Source organism: Rousettus aegyptiacus, unplaced genomic scaffold (assembly GCF_014176215.1).
Source record: "Rousettus aegyptiacus isolate mRouAeg1 unplaced genomic scaffold, mRouAeg1.p scaffold_m13_p_17, whole genome shotgun sequence".
NCBI classification, from domain to species: domain Eukaryota; kingdom Metazoa; phylum Chordata; class Mammalia; order Chiroptera; family Pteropodidae; genus Rousettus; species Rousettus aegyptiacus.
The window spans coordinates 5,561,149-5,581,359 of NW_023416292.1; the positions used below are offsets into that span (position 1 = coordinate 5,561,149).

At 47.3% G+C, this 20,211-nt stretch overlaps 1 protein-coding gene across 1 annotated transcript; it reads right to left on the reverse strand.

Annotated features, from left to right (window-relative positions):
- Nucleotides 1–9,764: 9,764 nt before the first annotated feature.
- Nucleotides 9,765–15,974, reverse strand: LOC107513507. The gene is made up of 3 exons (XM_036235277.1): nt 15,905–15,974; nt 14,167–14,407; nt 9,765–13,120 (listed from the first exon to the last, which is right to left on the reverse strand). Exons 1-3 carry the CDS (start codon nt 15,972–15,974, stop codon nt 12,307–12,309), a joined length of 1,125 nt encoding a protein of 374 aa, XP_036091170.1. The 3' UTR covers nt 9,765–12,306.
- Between the last annotated feature and the right edge of the window lie 4,237 nt (nt 15,975–20,211).

Here is a 20,211-nt window from a genome sequence, read left to right on the forward strand (position 1 = left end):
CCCAAAATCCAGTTTCCTTCAGCTACCATATATTTGACCCCCTTTACCACATCTACCTTCCTCCTCACCCCCATTTCCTACCCTCTGGTAACCACTAGTCTACAGTCCATGTCTATGAGCCTCTGTTTGTTTGTCCTGTTCCTTTGTTGCTTTTAGGTTTTTATCCCACGTATAAGTGATATCATCTGACTTTCAACTTTTTGTCTGGCTTATTTCGCTTAGCATGATTATCTCGAGGTCCATCCATGTTGTCGCAAATGGCAATACTTCATCTCTTCTTATGGCTGAGTAATATTCCATTGTATATATGTACCACAGCTTCTTTAGCCGATCATCTATTGTAGGACACTCTGGTTGCTTCCATGCCCTGACCACCGTGAATGATACTGCTATAAACATCAGTGTGCAAATATATTTTGGGATACGAATTTTCAAGTCTTTGGGGTAAATACCCAGTAGAGGGATTGCTGGATCATATGGTAGATCAATTCTTACCTTTTTGAGGAACCTCCATATTGTTTCCATAGTGGCTGTACCAATTTGCAGGCCCACCAGCAATGTATAAGGGTTCCTTTTTTTCTGCATCCTCTCCAACATTTGTTATTACTTGTCCTATTGATTATAGCTATTCTAATAGGTGTGAGATGATATCTCATTGTGGTTTTGATTTGCATTTCCATAATAGATAGCGATATCGAGCATCTTTTCAAATATTTGTTGGCCATTTGTATGTCCTCTAGGGAGAAGTGTCTGTTCAAATCCTCTGCCCATTTTTTGATTGGATCAGTTGCTTTTCTGTTGTTATTGAGTTGTACGAGTTCTTTGTATATTTAGGATATTAGGTCTTTATCAGAGGTGTTGCTTGCAAATATATTATCCCATTCAGATGGTTGTCTCTTTACCTTGTTGATTTCTTTTGCTGAGCAGAAGCTTTTTATCTTGATATAGTCCCAGTCATTTATTATAGCTTTTACTTCTCTTGCTTTTGAGGTCAAACTCATAAAATCCTCTTTAAGTTCAAGGTCATTGAGTTTAGTTCTTATGTTTTCTTCTATGTGTTTTATTGTTTCAGGTCTTATATTCAGATCCTTAATCCATTTTGAGTTAATTTTGGTGTGTGGTGAAAGACAACAGTCTAGTTTCATTCTTTTGCAGGTGGCTTTCCAGTTTTCCCAGCGCCATTGATTGAAGAGGCTTTTCTTTCTCTACTGTATGTTTTTGGCTTTTTTTGTCAAAAATTATGTGCCCATATAAAAATGGGTTTACTTCTGGACTGTTGATTCTGTTCCACTGGTCCGTGTGTGTGTTTTGCTGCCAATACCAGGCCGTTTTGATTACTGTCGCTTCGTAGTATAATTTGAAGTCAGGTAGAGTGATGCCTCCAGTCTCGTTCTTTTCTTCTCAGGATCAGCCACTCATCTTTTAAATTGTGTTTCTGGAGTTGGAAAATAACTCCAAGTGTACATATGCAGCTGACATACCTCCTGGACTGTCAAAGCGGATGAAAAGTGTAGTAGCACAAGCATTTTCAGCATACAGGTGAGCTGATGGAAGATATGTCACGATGCTTCAAAGACATATCACCTCTTTTAAGAAGAGAGCTGGCTACTCTAGCTACTATAGCCATCTCTTCCAGGAGCCTCTGCCAGCTCACTTCCCAAGCAATGTCTGAGTACAACCACCTACCTCCTAAATCACAACATGGCAGTGCCTCAAAAGTAGCTGCCATCTTTGCCACCTGTCAGATCCAGAATGAGGCATCAAGACTGCAATACTGTTTTCCCTAATGCCACCAAAGCTTTCAATACTGCTAAAGAAATGGCTCTAGAAGCCACCAAAGGAATCCTGATGCTGGACTTCGTTATTGAACAAATACAAGTTTATCTACAATAAGTACTGAGGTCAGAGAATGGGGCTAATCCCCAACACTATTCAGTCCACAAATACTGGAGAAACTGAGCACTGTCAGAAACGGTGAGCAACAGGAAAGGCAAAACCCAACCCTGAGTGGACTGAAGATTGGTTGGGGAGGCAAGATTAACACAGCAGCCACTCTCGATGTGGCATGTACGAGATCCATTAGGATAAAGAACGAAGGATGAGAATGCCTATATTTATTATTTAAAAATAAAGAATTAAACTTTACTATCATTAGTCTGTGCTGGGTGGTCTCTGTCATTTAAGGTACAGGAGGCATCTCATGTCTGAGTGGGAAACCAAGACGCAAAGGGTGACAGTGGCACCCCCATTGTCTGCGTACGCTAGTATAGTTTACACGCGCCCGGTTAAGCAAATTGAAGGATATCATCTTAACTACAATTAACGACAGCCCACTGTAATGAGAGGACAAGACCGGCAAATCATTCGACCACCCAGTCCGACTGTCTCATGGCAAAGTACCTGAAAGAGCTGCTCAACTTAAAAAAAAAATTTTTATCAGAAAACAAGGTTCCTCTTCCCTAATGAGTGCCTGTCAGTAGAATGCTACTGAATTAATATTTTAAAACAAACAAGCAAACAAATAGTCTATCCCTTTAAAGTAATGGTGACATTTTAAAAATGGGTAAGGAAGCCTTTACTTTTAGAAAGAGACATGTCACAGAAAGAGCATTTCAGAAACAGGCACTTGGGTATGATGATGTAAGAATATCAGCTCTAAAATCGTTATCTATACACGCACTTAAAACAGAATATCCAAACTTATTTTAACATCTCCAGTGAAATTAATGAAACACAGTGCTTCAGGGGTCTTGAGACCATTTATACTATAAACCTTTCAAAATACCCTGACTTGAACCAGACCTTCAAAAAGCTATGCTGAAAAATATGACACCAAGATACTGTGAAACAATGACGTATATTCAATTGCATGGTTTTTACTGAAAAAGAATCATTCTCAATAATTCATTCCCTTTAATTCTTCAAAAACATCTCCCTATCTCTTATGTGCCAGGCACTGTTCCATGCTCTGGAAATAGAGCAGGGAACAAAAATCCCTGCTCTCATGGAGCTCACATTCCAGGGGCGAGAGGGAGAAAACACACGAAGTAAGAGAAATACGTAGTAAGTTAAACAGTGATGGCGCTGTGGAGCGAGAACCCAGCAGGGCAGGGGAGCAGGAAATGTGCGCAAGGTGTGGGGGCGGGGCGGGGCGCTGCGAAGGTAACATCACAGCACAGACCCGGGGGAAGAGCGAGCCAGCTACTGGGCATCCAGAAGAAAGTGTTCCAAACCAGGGAGCGGGAGGTGTAAAGGGCCTAAACAGGAAATGCCTAGTTTATTTGAGGAACAGCTAGAAGGCAAGTCTGGCTGGAGCAAAGTGAACAAAGGCAGGAGTAGCAGGAGATATGGACACAGAAGGAAAGCAAGGCCTGACCGTGTAGGCCTGCATTTCCAGCGTGGTAGCCGCTAGCTACATGAGGGTACTGAGCACGTGAAACGCACTTAGTCCAAATCGAGATGTGCTGAGTGTGACTCAGTACAAAAACAATGGGAGATATACATCTCTCTCTCTTTTTTTTTTTGTACATACTAAGTTAAACAAATTAGTAAAACTAATGTCACCTGTTTCTTTTTCCTTTTTTCAATTTGGCCACCAAGAAAATGTTAAATTATTCATGTGTAACTCCCGTTACTTTTTTATCGGTGTTTATAAGCTACAGGGTCTCGTGGCCCACTCTGAGGACCAAGCCTTTCACCGAGCGAGGACAGATGCCACAGCAGGGCTCCGAGCATGGTGGGGCATGATGCGACATGGCGCATGGGACCCCTCTGGGTACTGTGAGGACTACGGCCTGTACGGAGCAAAGAAGAAACAGGTCGGACAGGGATGATGGTGGCTCGGACCAGGATGCTGGAAGTAGATCCAACTGGTCATGTTCTAGATATATTTTGCAGGTAGAGTCGCCATGACTTGCTGATGGTTTGGATGGATACCAATAAATGAGAAGTTATGATCATAGGTGTTTTGGATGAGTATCTAGAAGGACAGCATTCCCAGAATCAAGATGGGAGACTGCAGGAAGAATATATTACGTGGGAAAATCAGGAATTCATTTTTGGGCATGTTAAGTGTGAAATGTCTTTTAACATCCTATGTGAAATGTTAAACAGGCAGATGGAGACAGAGGTGAGGTCTGTAGTTCAGGGGAGAGGCAGGACTTGAGACAAATAATTGGGGGCCATCGACATGTAGATTTTTCATTTTCTCATTCTGGAAAATTTCAAAAATAAATAAAACTAGAGAACAGTATAATAAACCCCCAGATACCCATCACCTAGCTTCAACCACTATCAACTCGTGGTCCATCATGTCTCCTAGGATTACTCTGAAGCAAATTCTAGACATCACGCATATGCAAGGTATTTAAAGCCATGAATCAGGAGAGGATCAGAGAGAGAAAGAGAGAAGGTGGGGGAGGCATCCTGGGGCCTGCTCATGTTTAAGGTCAGGGAGATGAGACACTCAGAAGGAAGAGCCAGTCAGGTGGAAAAACAGAAATATGTGTCCTAGAAGCCACGGGAAGAAAAGAATGTCACAGAAAAGAGTGTGAGCAGCCGTGCCATGGTACTGCCGAAGCCAGTACCATGAAGACAAAGCAGTGACCACTAGATTTAGTGACATGAAGGTCACTACCAGCCTTTCATCGGAGTGGTGGGGACAAGTCTGACTGGAGGGATTCAAGAGAGGAAGTAAAGAGAGCAAGGACTGAAAATTCTTTAAGAGATAGAGAAATGGGCAGTAGCTAAAAGAGGTGAAGTCGAAGAAGGCTTTTTTTAAGCTGAGAAAAGCTACCGCACGTGAAAATGATCCCGCGGAGAAGGGAAACTGGTGACACAGGAAGAGGAGGGACGTCCTGGAGCCACGGCTGCATGCGGAAGAGGGGCTGAAATTTAGTGCGAGGAACGGGGGGTTCAGGCTCAGGCAGGACCTCAAAGGCTTCTGCTGGGAGAAGGCACAGAACACACCATATCACAACCATTTTTACTTTTTTTTTTATTTTGTGTTTTATAATGTAGATAATATATTAGTATAGTGATGCTGTATATAAAAACACATACACATAAGGAGATTTGCACAAAAGTTTTAACCATTACAGGTACATAATCAAAATAATTAACTGGAAGAAAATAAAGTAAGTAGCCTTCAGCGACTGACATTTACGTCATGGGATATTTAATATATCCTGTATTATTATCTTAAGTATACAAAAAAAGAGCAAGAAAAGGTAAAGGAATACTACTCCTTGTACCTGAAAATATATATATATTTTTATTAACTACTTTTTTTTAAGGCTCAGACACTGTAATCCAGAAACTGCAACAGAGCTGCATTTGAATTGCAAATAGAAAAAAACGCAACAAGAATCATGGATCATAGGGACTTTACACAAAGCAATGCAAATCAGTTAACAGTATTATTAGCAAGATGGGCCTGAATCATACTGTCAGGTTCTGCTACTGAGGCAGCATGGCCACCCTGTATCATCTTACTCAGCAAAGAACAGCAAATCGAGAAAGTGGGCCTAATTAAGCAGGTAGCCTAATCAGAACAGGCGAAGCCCCAAACCAACCTGACGCTCACAATGACACAGAAACATCCAACTTGCCCAGAAAGCCCATCAGCATCACTTGGCATCTGCTAAGCCCTTCAGCAATATAGAGCGCTTTTTGGATGTTTTTATTCAACCTACCAGTTAAGTAAGCTCTCCATTTTAACTTGCTTAATTAGCTATAAAGACTCAACCCAAGAGTGGCTTAAATAAATGGATATGCACCAAGCCAGTCGGTGGCCCTGCTAGAACCCCAGTCGCATGGCTATAAAACAGAGGCCCGCCACAGAAGCCACCTAGAACCTTATCGACCACATAAAATGACCGCATGAGAACATGAATACTAAGTCCTAGAACATGGCAGACCTTTCGGCATGAAAGTGACACTCATGGTCACCCGACTCAGCTGGGCCGAACACGCAGGGGAAAGAGACAACAGGCGGACTCGTGGCAGGTCTCATGCGGTCAGACAGCAAGCTCCACAAGAGCAGGGCCCTGCCTGTCTTCCCACAGCTGTATGCCCGGTGCCTGGTACAGTGCCTGGTACAAAGCAGGCTCTCGAGAAACACTTATTGAAGGAAGAAAAAAAATGACCAGTTATATTAAACCATAAAGACAACAGGAATAATGAAGAATGCTCGAAAATCCCAGAATGGTTCAACAAAACTCAGGGAAGCTGATGACGGCAGCTGACCGGAGATAGAGGGGCAGCTAAGGAAATCCGAAAGGCAGAACTGCAAAACACAAATTCTTTAAGAACGTCCATAATCTTCGTTAACATAGACTTTGAGATTAACCATCAACTGAGGGAAACCTGCGAATCTTTTTTGGAGTCTGATTCAAACAAAACCAACTAATCGAAAAAAAAAAAAAAAAAAGTGAGACAAGCAGGGAAATTTAAATACTGGTTAGATGGCTGGTGACACTGAGGAAGGCTGGTGCTTCTCACAAGGGGTGATACTTCTTCTGGGGTTGCGCTACTAAAAGGTATTACTGTTTCGAAATATAAAATGGAGTATTTATGATGAAATATCGATGTCTGGGATTTGCTGTAAAATAATCTGAGAAGAGAATAAAGAATAAAACGAGGGATCTAAATGAAGCGAGAGGGGCCATGTGTTGATTGTATGTTGAAACTGCATGATGGGAACACTCAGTTTCTTACGCTAACTCACGCTGCCTTCGTACCTATGTGAAAGTCGACACAGTGAGAATATTAGAAAGACTAACTGTGATCTCAAAGCACAGTTGATTTCCTTGCAATCTGCCCCACCGCAGGTACTTCGGGTCGTACCTGGACACGACCATTTCTGAGGAGACCTGCAGGGCACACCTGAGGGTACTCTTGTCTTTTCTTCATCACCATCATCTTCACCTGGGATTCAGCCACTTCAGCTTTAGGCCTGGAGATGGGTTCTAGGTTGTCTCGCCATAAGTACCTTTGCCACAAACCTTTCCACTGCACAAGTAATTGGCCGTAAGGCAATTCCACGGTGAAAGATAAAATAACTGGCTGACAGTTGGGTTTACATTTGGCAGACTCCATGTATTTAAGCTAGTTGTCAGTTTGGGTTCATTTCTCCATAGATGAAGTTCTTGCAGTTACTCCCATTTTTATATTATAGAAAATTCAGCCCTCATAATGGTCTGTACAGTGACAAGTGGACATGATAGCCTTAAAAGAGTGGATGATAACAACTACGTATAAAGCAGACTACAAAGCTCCGAGTAACACCAGGTTGCATTCTGTGCTAGAAAATGATCCCAGATCATTCTGCAAATCCTTCAGTGAGTTAAAACCTGTTAAAACCAACTTTACCAAGCTATGCAAATATAAATGAGGTGGCTGCTAATTCACAAGTCTTCAAGAGCATTAATTATCAATTCTTTAGTTGGAAACTGATACCTCTCTTAATGAAGAACAAAATTTTAGTGTAGAAGAGAAAAGGTGTAACTCTGAATGAGGAGACAAATCAAAAAAGAAAATGTATAATGCTGTGAATGAAAGAGTTCAAAGACGATATATTCTCATTTTTCACAATGAAGTTTTTTAATCCTATTAACATTTTCACGTTTCATTATGTCCTTTTAAATGTCCCTCTTTCATTTTTTGTTCTTTTATCTTGTATAATGAAATTGCCTTAGGGCCCACTAGTTGCCAGCAAACGTGCTAGCGAGCTAGCGGCAAGATGTTTACGATGAAACTATCACAGACCTGTTTCCTCTCACACTGGTTCCCCGCCCCAAACCTACCTTCCCTGCCACTAGCTGGTTCTTCTTTCTTCCTCAGCCTCTGCTTTATCTAGTGATGTGGGCTGCCGCCAACCCGCCTCTCTATATTGGGTCATTCTCCTCCCTTCTCACGGTTCTGATGGAAAGGATTCTCTCATCCCACCTGGCGTCAATCTTTCCATATCCTTCTCTCCTTCTCGGCGCTGGCGTCACCACTACGTCCACCCTCCCCCAAATGTGTCACACATGCTGCCACGAGCTCCCCTCTTCCTCCACTCACCTGCAGGACAGACCAAACGAAGCCCGGCTGTCCTTACATCTGCGTGCCTGTCGTGTGCCAGGCACAGTTACCCCACACTGGGTGACAGCAATGGGCAAGACAGGCACGGATATGTGCTCTTGACGCTTATGATCTAGTGCAGATCGTATGCAAATTGGTTCAACTGCCCCTATACCTTCCAGACCAGACGGAATCCTTGATTTACTCTGTATCCTCCCCACTTCACGCAGAACAGAGCTTTAATCAGTATCTGGTAAATGCACGATTCTCCAAGTCAGTACCCTTATCTGCACATTAGTGTAAGTCCATGTAGGATTAGGCCACCCTAAACTCTGCAAAGAAAAGGCATTTGGAGAGGGAGAGGAGTTTTGAGAAGGACCCATTTTTTTTTTTTCCTTTTGTTTGACGGTCTCTAGTAAAAATATGTATGGAAGTGGTCTGGGATAGGGATCCTAGAGCCAGACTGACCGCCACCAGCTAAAAGCGGCTCTGGGTGTGTCTGGCTGCTATCTTTTTTGCTGTTCTAGCTCATCTGCTCCCTTCTCCCACCGCCAGCCTCCTCCCTTCCAGCTGCAGTGGGAATAAACCTCGGCCACCCCTGGACGCCCCACCACTGTGAGCATCTCCCACCGAAGTGTCTCATTTCCTAGCTCAGGCCTGAGCAGAAGTGCCCACACTGCTGTGCTCTTTTGTAAAAGCAGAAACTTTAAATTAGTCCTGTCCTGCCAGGAGTTTCACCAAGACTCCCAGTTTGAGGACCGAGTCAAAGAAGGTGGAAACCAGGACGCAAGGGGACTCCATGAAGGCCAGCTGCCAGAATACTGAGTAGTCATTCAGGTCCCAAGACAACACAGCCACACCCGCACCAACTCAAGCCGCAGGGCCTCGTTCACAGAGTGGACGAGAGCCAGGTTCAGGTCGGCAAACCAGGCCGGGCTGCAGGCTCTCTCTGCAGCTGCATCTTGAGGGCCGTGGCACTAAAGGGGATAGTAAGGCCAGAAGTGACAATGCAGATACCAAGGGAAACGGGCCACAGGACTTGGCAGGACCAACGTGGCCCTCCTCTTTACCAGAGACTGGGTTTGGGTTGGTCCACTGTCTACGGGGTCCTGAGAAATGAGACAGAGAGAGTAGCTGGTCACACCAAGGCCACACTCTACCCCTGCTGAGGAACTCAGACCTCTAGGCTCAAAGATGTACACAGGGAAGGGGAGCTGTGCTGGGGGGTGGGGGAGACACTCTCCAGGTTCCAGAGACAGAGCTGAAAATGAAAGGGGTTTCCCAGATACAGGATCCTGTCTTTGGGCAGACCCCAATAATCAACTCTCAACTGCCACATCAACCTCACATGGGGTCGCAAAGGCAGGCCCCAGGCAGAATCTTCAAGAACCGCAGGAATCTGAAACTGCCATAGCAAGCATCCACAGCGGAGATCCAAGCACTTTTCTGGTAATCAAGGGTGGGAGTTGGCAAACTTTTTCTTAAAGGGAAGACAGTAGATAGTTTAGGCTTACAGATCATACGGTCTCTGCTGCAACCACGGTTAAGTCCTCAGTGTTATGGGCAGCTTCTTGAAAACTGCAACTTTAAGCGTATAACAAAACCAATGTGACCACAGGCTAATTGATCTAAATTACGAGTTAATTCCTAGGGCACATTTCTGGTCACAAAAAAACACCACCAACCTTCTAAATAAACACTTCAATATTAAACATTGAACAAAATGTAAGCTACACATACATTTAAGAAAGATTAATCAAAATAAATAAGATTGTTATTTTCCGACCCACTTATTCTACTGCAGGGTTGTGGGTGACAGGAGGCTACCCCCGAAGCTCAGGGGCACCAGGGGGGACCCCGCCCTTGACAAGACAACCTTCCAGCACAGGGTGACCCACACGCACACCCTCACTCCAACAGGGACCATCTAGACACACCGGTTCATCTACCGCTCACATCTCTGGGCTGCGGGAGGAAACCCACGAGACACGGGGGGAACACGCCAACTCCGCACACGCAGGGGCCCTGGCCGGGAATCGACGTTTTCCCCCAACGTTATAACAAAATGACATATAACAAAATCACACTAAACAAAACATTATTAGAGGACCTGCTGTACTCAACTACACCAATGTAACACGAAAGCAGCCACAGACAATATATAAACATCGGGTGCATCACTGTTCCAATAAAACTGCGTTTATAAAAGCAGGCATCTGGCCCACAGACTGTAGTTCGCCAACTCCTGATCTTCCTGCTCTTCTGGCATTTCCACAATCTCAAGAGGAAAAGAGGCCACCCTCCACCTGGAGGGCTCCCACCCACTGTGGACACAGGGGCTGACCCTGGGGACCCCGCCCCCATTCCTGCTACTCCCTCCCACAAGGCATCAAAGAAATCTGGGCTTCTTGTTCAAAAAGTCTGGCCTGCATCAGAAACTTGGGCAAAGGTGCTGAAAGCTTTGGACATCAAATCCGAAGGCTTTAAAGGTGGAAGGAACTAGACCCCTTAGATCAGGCATTAAGGCCTGGGAAAGAGACTCGCCCAAGATCATGAAACTGGCAAAGCCCTCCTGACTTTGTCCCGTGCTCTTATTCCTCTTGAGTGACAACTGGAAAGGAACCAGAACCGACAACTTTGCTGGTGGAGGCTAAGGACCTATGACACATCTCTATACCACGTCTGGGACTCTTAGTCGTTTCTAAGTGAATGGGAGAACAAAGATCAAGGCGTGAACCTGAAGAGGTAAGAATACTCATCTATCATTCCAGGACATATCCTCCTGGTCAAAGTTACTAGGGAGAAGAAAACTTAAACAGAAATCTGAACTTCAAAAAAGGGTGTGGTTTGGTAGAAGAAGTGGGTGTTCATTCGCGGAAACTGGTCCAGCAGTCCGGGCGGGCCCTGGGATAACAAAACAAGTACAAGACATACAGCCTCACCCAATTCTAGGCTGATGCCCCAGGCTCTGGACTCACTCTCTACACGCCTTCTCAGCAACCCCGCACCTTCAAGGCTTCACAACAATTTCCTCCAAATCTCCTTCCAGAACGGATTTCCCATGCCAAGTTCATTTGCCTGACCATAAACATTTCTATACTGACACCCTGCCATCTTCCTGAAGATATTTTGTCTAAAAGCAAATCAAACATGACTTCCCCTAACGAGTACTAACCCTGATTTTTCTATCTCTGTCGATAACTAAGACTCAAAAATTCAGTATTCACTCTTCCCCATCCTGCCCCCAAGTGGCTCACTGAACTACCTCTTCCTCGACATTCCCACAGGCTCCACCCTGGTCCATCACCTCCACTCTAGAATACTGCCAGGCTCCTGCCTGGGGCCCAGATTCTAGGCCTGTAACAAGGTCAGACAAGACCATAGCCCCCTCCTCCTCCCATCCACCACAATCTCTCCAAGGTCAAGGCCCAGTCCTACTTCCCTGTTTTCCCAGTTCCCAGAAACTGACCAAACATGGTAGGTACCCAGTAAATGCTGAATGCATGAATGTGAGCGTTCATCGGGAGCCATGGCCACGCAGACGCCTTCCTATTCCTACTAGCATGAGCCCACACTACCAGGCTCTGCAGGCCTCCATCATCTCACCCACACTTCCCACCGCCCGGCTCTTATTATTTCAGAAACAAGCTCCATCTCACTGATCAATGCCTGACCCTCCTCATGTGCCAGTCATTCCTGCATCCACATCTCTGCCCACGCTCTGCGCACCCTTCTCTGCAATGATGTCCACGCCCTTCCCCCTCCATCCACTCCAACTCCTACGCAATTGCTGAGCTCTGGGGGAGACGGAGGATGCAGGAAGTGAGATGATTTTTAAAAACTGGGGAAGGGGAGCATGACGAGGATATGCTGAGGTCTCTGATCCCTGGAGCCATCACCCTCCCAATGGGTCGCAGGCTATTAGAGAAGGAAGAGGCGGAAGGAGGAGCCAGATTTTTCCACTGAAGGAAAGGCATGATTTTCATCACTGCTTCTGTTGCCCTGGTAACCAGGGACAGCCCAGTGGAGAGTACAGTAAAAGAACACCATGTTTATCTTTGCTGTCTGATCCACTTCCCTGTACACCCTTCCCCGATCACCCCCTAGGCCTGCACCAAATTTCTTAAATGCCACCACCATCCTTCTAACCACTTCTGCTCAAAACCCCAAAAGCAGAACTAACATCTCCCTCTTTATCCAACCCTATGTACCATGTATTCTTCCAATGCAACATTCTGGTGGTCATCTCACAGCACCCATCTGCCACAGTGGTGGGCCCCAAGAACAAAAAGCTGGCTTTGAAGCACAAGAATGGCATCCACTCCAGCAGACAATCCCTTGAGCAATGAGAACTAGAGCACAGGAAGTTGAAGAGGGCTGCCCGGCCAACTCCTCTTTCTCGGCTGCAGACGACTGGTGTGGAGTGGGCCCCCGTTCTCCCATACCCCCTCCTATGCCCAGGATCAGGAGTAGGAGCCAGGGAGGTCCGCTCACAAGCCTCCACAGATCCTGCCTCCCTCCTCCACGGACACAGTATCTGTGTGACCTAAGAATGGAGACAAACTGCTTGCCCTGGGAGATTATATAAGCGTTATATAACATGGTGGCACCAATAAGCGCACAGCGCCAGGGACAGGCCAGGGGTGGAAGCAAACTGAAGGGGCTGCAAGCAACAGCCCTCTCACCACCAATGCCAAAGCAACAGCAGGCCCTGGCCGCCCCAGCCCTGTCTATACCTGCTCCTTCCACCCCAGAGGACACAGAGAGAGACTTGCCTGGCTCTGCATTCTTCTTCCCACGCCGGGCAACAGGGAGGGGCCGCAGCACCATCATCACCCTGGCCCATGGCAGCCTCTGTCCACTGAGCCTCAGGCAGCCAGGCTGCCCTTCCCACGGAGAAGCCGCAAGAGGGCCCTGGGCAGGGGAGGGAGTGTGAGCCAGCAGCCCCTTCCTCTCTGTCCTTGCACCAGAATAGGTTTGTTTGGGGAACAAGTGCTGCAGCAGCTCCAGGATTGGCTGGGCCAGCTGTCCCTCTGTTCTGTCATTTGCCGTTCCTCTAGAAAACAAAACAAACCAACAGGCAAAGAAAAAAATTGAGCACATTTGGCAAATGATGAATCCCAAATTTTAGCCTATGGCTGCAAATCACGCTAAAAGGAGAGGTCCCCTAACGACATCAATTTCCCTACAGTCCCACCTCCCACCATATCCTGGCCAAACCGCCACCTCTGAACTTGGGCCCTAGGCCTAGAAACACCCCACGGGGGCCCGACACGCCCCTCCCCCATAGCCCCTATCTCTGGAGCTGCCTGTGTTGCTGGAGCTTCAATCTCTGGCATTCCCACCCTCCGCCCCAAGTCTCTGCAGAGCGCTCAGAGTAGGGGCTCCCAGATATGCATGTAGGAGCCAGACGGCCAGCTGGGGCAGTTCAGGGCAGTCCTGGGCCAGGTCTTCGTCAAACTCCTTCACCCTCACGACCACACCCACTTTATTAATTTTTGGAAGGAGCGGGTACTGAACAGAGACAGCCCAGTAGAATCTCCAGCAGCTCCTGCCCTCTCTCGAGCTATGCCTCTGGCCCTCCTGCCTCCTCCTCCTCCACACGCACCTCCGAGCCCCCTGAAGAAGGGGGGAGAAAGAAATATGCATTAATATCACGAGCCTTCCAGCACCATCCCTCGCCCCCTCAACCACCTGTCTCTGCGCTCTCCATCCCCCACAGCCTTCCTCAACTCCGGGCGCCCCCTCTGCAGCAAAGGGGCACCACGCCCACTGCGGAGCAGAGAAATGCAAGGTGGAGAGTGGGTAGGGGCTCCCGTGCCAGGCCCAGGGGGCTGCTCCTCCACCTCCCCAGCCGAACTGGCCCTAGCCCCCGAGCTTGGGGACCGCCCGGAGCTACTCCCGGCCCGGATCCGCTCCCACCCACACAGCGAGGACAGCTGCGCCCCGCGGCCGCGCCGCAGCGCGGGTAGGGCGCGACCGCAGCGCAGCCGGCCCCGAGCATCGCCCCCAGGGGCCCACCCCTGCCCCGGGGCTCTCGGAGACCGCCTGCAGGCCTGGCCCGCAGTGCCCCGTCCCACCTGGCCGGGGCTCTGCTCTTACCTCCCGCGGCGGCCTCCTTCCCTTAGGACTGCGCCACCCGCCCCGCCGTCCTGAGAGCGCCCCGCGATAGGTGCGAGATGCGCAGCCGCTGCGGACGCGGGCCGCACCGCGGTCGCTTCCCGGGCGTGTGAGCTCAGCCCGCCCGCGCGCTCGCGCTTCCCACGCTCCGCACCCGGCGCCGCGCCACCCAGCGGCGATGGTGGGCACCGCACGCTCGCATCCGGGAAAATCTGACGCAGCCCTGCCGACAGATTTGGAAATTCCCAGAATTTGACCAGAGGTTTGCTGCGGGATGGAGGACTTACAGGTCGTAGTGACCGCCTCCAGCCTTTGGACAGAACGGCTCCCACCCACCTGATCTCTGAAAGAGATTCCTTGTCTTTGCACGATTCCCTGATTCCCGCCAACCCGCCCCTTCCTCTAACCTTGCATCCACATTTCTGTCAGGACAGTGGATACTGTGGTGAGGATGATGACTACTGTTATGTGGGGAGTGGGGATTTGGGAGGGGGACAAAAGGCAGGAAGCTCGGGAGGCTAGCATTCCAAGGCCTACTTAGGCCTGTCTAGAGATACCAAGGGTGCACAGGTCACTTCCCGAACGAGCTCGTTTAAAAAAAAAGAAAAAAAAAAAAAAAAGGATGCCCTAGCCCGGCACCAGTACATTCTAATTCGTGAGATTTGGAGTACTTTTTTCTAACCTTTTCTTAGATCTATACCGTTTTGAGAATTGGGAAAGAGCTGTGGGCCCTCTCCCCAGGAAAGTGCACATGCATACATACATAAACTCAATTTTGCATAGTCAGAATTCTCTGACATCTCAAAGTTCCACGGAGCCCAGCTTAAGAACCCTCTCTCTGCAGTTACCCCAAGACAGCAAGAGATGGAGCCGGTGATTACCCCAGTCTCCCGCCATCTTTGCTCACACTGTTTCCTCCTTGAGGAATGTCTCCTCCATATCCCAATCCTGCATTTCTGCCTATAGAAACCCTATCTCTCCTTTAAGACCAGCTCTTAACCTTTTACTCCATGATTTTCCCATTCAGAAGTGCCCTTTATGACTGCGGTTTTTTGGGGAGCATATTCTTTAATGGCTATTAACGCTGTGCGTGTGGACCTATAGTTATTTTTGTGGTTGGTTGTCTTATTGCTTCTTCTAGATTATAAACTCTTTTCAGATCGATTTCCCCCTCCGCAACACTAAGGTGCCTTACATGGTATGCCGTTGACAGATAGCTCTTAAATAATCAAAGGAGGTTGGATTGAGAGAACAAGTGGTCCAGGAAGATGAATGCCCTTGCTCCAGAGGAACCGAACGCCCCTATTCTGCCCTGATGCTCCACCTCCAACACAATGCACCACAGGCACACCTCGGTGCCTGGCGAACAGAATTCTCAAGTCAGCAGGATCTTTTCATCCCTCCTTTTCTGGGCAAGACACCCATAATTAGGAGGTCCCTGGATGAAGTTGAGATAGAAGTTCACGCAGGATGCACCTGCCACGTAGCAGATATTCTATTTCTAGTGTCCCCTTGTCTAACAAAAGACGCCACCAACCACCAGTTGCACGTGCCAGAAACAAGCTGGCTGTCAGCCTTGACTCCTCCCTCTCACTTCCCTCCCTCTATGAACATTCTCCGTCAGTCATCACATCCTGATTTTACTTGTTAAATCAGTTTCAAAGATTGCCTTCCTCTCCATCCCCACAGCTTCACCCCGAGCTCAGACCATCATTATTACCTGCCCGAATTTCTGCATTTGTCTCCATCCTAACTGCCTCCAGTCTCACCAGCTCAGATCCAGTCTCCATATCCCATCCAGAAGGTTCTTCCCAAAGTATCAATTACTTCCCTGCTTAAAACGCTTAGGTAGCTCCACATTTACTAAGGATGAGGCCCAACCTCCTTCACGCAGCTCACTAGGCCTCTAAGCTCTGGCCCTCAGCTAACCCTCCAGCCTCCTCCTTTGCCATTGTCCTCCTACCCTTTGTGCTTCCCTCGTCCTAAACCTTGCAGTGAGAACCTTCCCCAACTTTTTAACGAAGCTACATCTTACTCATTCTTCAGGTTTCCGCACTGCCTCCTCCCACGCCCCCCTGACCTCCCCCTGCTATAATATTCATTGCACAGTATGCGCTACATAAATGTGCCTCCTTTATGTAGTGTCTACTTTCCCTGTCACACTAGGAGCTCTGCAATATATCCTCAGTGCCTCGGTAGGAACGCGACAAATATTTATTGAACGAATGAAAGCGTTGAACTTGACATGGACTGAGATGAGAGACTGGCACCAATGCAATGGGAATGCAGACTCCGAAAGTCGACCCTGCAGAATAATAGCACCGCTCACTCTTTTCGAATGAATTTCAATCTTTCTGAGTTTTCAATTTCCTCAACTGTAAAATGGGGACAACAACACTCAGGGTTTCTCTGGAGGTTGCCAGAGATATATGTGGGAGTCCTTGTAATTTTGAAGTTCTCTCTATATATATAATAGCAGTATTGTACTACCGATGCTCGCAATAACATTTTGAGGCAGGCTGCTGTCATTTCCCATTTTGCATATGAGGAAACTGAAGGTGGACAATGTAAAGCAATTTGCATAAGGTCACCTGGCTAGTTGCTAGGGAACAGAGGCTTATCACTGCGTCCCGAGTCCAGGCTCTCTCTACACATCACCACTGCTCCTCCCTTCCATTTCCAAAGTTGGAAGCAGTGTTGGGACACATACATGTTGACATCCTGTGGATCATGCAGCTTGCAAATGTCCCCGCTTACTATTTCCTAAGGTTTATTATTATTATTATTTTGGTAGTGGGAGGAGGCAGGTGTTGGGTTGTTGGTAAAAAATGAACTGTGTAACAAGACGTATCAGGGCAGGAAGGAGTGGAGTCTAGAGAGACTGACCTAGGGGCTGACACTATGCTTCCCATCTCAGCCCCTTCTCCCACCCTAGAGGTGCTACCTGAATCGATAGCCTTCTCGTACCACATTGTTGGACCCCTGTGGGCTCTGAGGTTCCCAGAGGCTAGCGATCTTCTATTGCCTCCATATTTCCAATTTTGTCTGTCAGCAAATATTTCCTGAGCTCTTGTCAAGGGCTTTGTCGGTGCCTGTGGAAGCTTGGCAAAATGACTTAAACTCTCTGAGCCACAGTTTCCCCATTCTGCAGAAATGGGATTGATAACAACCCCTCATAGGGTGGCCGTTATGGCCATTCAGCAAGATAACACAACAGCGGTCCAGACCATTACTAGTGGAAACACCTGCCTCCAACATCCCACCTTGTGTCTGCTCGTTTCCCTTTGAATAAATGGGAATATCTGGTAACCAGGAGAGGATGCGGAGGAGCTGAGGGGCTGGGAAAGAGAGGAAAGGAGCACAAAGGCCTCCCCACTGTGCCCCTCCCAGGAACATGGGAGAGATATGGGGCTCAGAGCCTATTTAAACTGTTGGAGAATGACTCGTGAAAATAAATAAATAAAAGACTTGCGATTTTCCGGACCCTTTGGGTTTGTATGACACAGTCAGCTCCAGTGATAAGAAGCATTTCCAAGCTCTTGGTAGGCATAGGGCTTGGACCACTGAGAGCCAGGAAGGACAACAGTAGAGCAGCCATCTCTTGCTGACCACAGTTGTGAGGGCTCCTTTGTGGGCGGGGAGGGGGCGGGCTCCCAGAATAACTCCAGAGCATTCTAAGAATGTCAATGATCATCAAACAGAATGGTTATCAACATAAAAAAAAAAAAAAAGAAGGTGTTACCTGGCACGTAGTAGGAACTCAATGTGTGTTAGTCGCCTAACATGTGCATCCTTAGAATCCTTGTGCTCCATGGTCTCCTGGCCACGCTGCCTTTGGACAAAGCATGTTTGTTTCTCACTGCGTCCAGTGCCCCAGGGAACACCCAGTGAACTGCCCTTCACAGATCCCTGTGTGTGGTTATGGTGGTTTTTCCTTTAAAGATTAAATCGTTTTCTCCCTTTCTGCTCAACAAAGACAACAGCCCTTTGGTTTTGATAAACGTTCCTTTCCTACTAGCAGGTGGATTTGCCCCGGGCACTCAGAGCTGTGCTTTTAAAACACACATGCCCAGCTGTTTGAATCTGCTACTTCTTATTTCTCTTATCTCCTGCCCTGGGGGCTGAGTTTTCTCTGCCTTGGCAGGCTGATAACATGTGGAATGACGAGAACAGTTCTAATTAATAGACTAATTAGTGGTACAAGCCTTTAATAGCTGATTATAGGAAAGTCATTCCCCACCCTCCAAGTGATTGATTTATTTATTGCTGTTGTGCTGCATTATGGCACAATAGTCAGCTTCTCATTATCGATTGGTCGGTTCAGTGGGCCCTTTCCTCTTTCTTCTCCTTCCTCTTGCTATTGGTCAGCACAGGCAGAATGCGAGAACTCAAACCAGTTGACTAGCAGCTCTGCACAGACACAAGTGTTGGGATCCTGAGGCCACCCCATCTTGAGAGCTTAGAGTTAGAAAGGGAATAGGAGGTATAGGGAAGGGGGGGAAAGGCAAGAGAATCAACCCACAGTGTAGGCTCACCTCCCCTATGCCCCGCCTCCCATGATCCCATCCTCTTGGTATGCCATAACTCACATTAGTTACATTCGAGAACAGTGTGGAGCTTGAAAGCATACACTGAGATTGACTGCCTGTGTTCACGCCTTGACTCTCTCCCTGGCTGGCTATGTGGTTTGGGCCAGTCACTTAACCTCACTGTGCCTCAGTTTCCTGAGTAATGTGGGACTATAATTGTTCTGAGGATTAAATGAATAAGCCAGGTAAAGCCCTTAGCACAGTACCTAACACATACTAAACCCTCAATAACATTAGTTATGATAATCACTACTACCTAGAATTATTTGACCTAAAACATAGAACTTGATAAATGTTAGTAGAATAAATGAATGACTACATCATAATTTTCAAGTATATTGTGAGACCTTGAAGTTCAAATAGGTGAAGAAATCAGGAAATTGCTTCCTAAATCATAAGAAGCTACCTTTAGTGGAGTGCTTATCCCTGGCTACACTCTGAGCTAATTGCCTTATTCTTTCATTTAATCCTTGTGTAACCTGATTTTTACCAGGCCTCTTGGATTCAGTTTTCCTTAAATAGTCCCAGACCCAATACCAAACTTTGTGGGATGCCTGTCTTCTCCCCAAGATTTCCAGGGACTCTTGGGCCATGGGCTGACATTTCCATGATCACTTTTCCTCATGAATTCCTGCTCCGGCTGAATTCAAGCTCTCACCTGCCTCCTACAATGCCATCCTCTCGTCCCATCACCCTCCCTCACAGCGAGCTGAGCCTCTTCCTTTCTCTCTTCTATCCCTAAAGTCCTCAGAACATAGGGCCGTTTGGGGTAGAAGAATTTACTGAAGGCCAGAGGCTGTACAGGGGAGTTAGAGCACCAGTGAGAGCTGAAAGCTGGAAATCAACACCCGCGAAGCTCCCCACCTTCCTCGCCCCAGGGCGCTCTCTCCTGGCCGTTCTGCTCCCTCGAGCCCTAACTGTAGCCATCTTCCCCTTCCAACATCCTTCTCCATCTCTCTACTGCTCCCCACCTCTCCTTGACAACATCAGATTGCTATTACTTTATTACGCAAAGAAATTAAGCTCTCTTTGGACAAATGTCTCTGTTCTGAGCTAGTCTCAATCTGGGGTCAGAGAAGAAACCAAGGAGATGGATGAATGTGAGGCTTTCATTATTACTTATTCGTCTATATTCTGGTTTCTGCCACAAAAGTCGACCAAAGCGTTTTCCTCAACAAATGAGCCAGGCACCTCTGAGATGACTCCTGCCTGACCCTGACGAAGGAAATATGGCAGTCATATTTTTACACAAATTTTTTTCTTCCTGTTAAATTTGTGGTAATGCTATGAGATAGATATCATCATCCCCGTTTTTTCCAGATGAGGAGGCTGAGAATTGAAAAAAGGTTAAAAAGAAGTCACCCACTCAATGTGACAGCTCATATCAGAGCTGGACGCCCAGAGAGGGCCTGTCCGACCCCAAAGCCAGGGAGGTTGA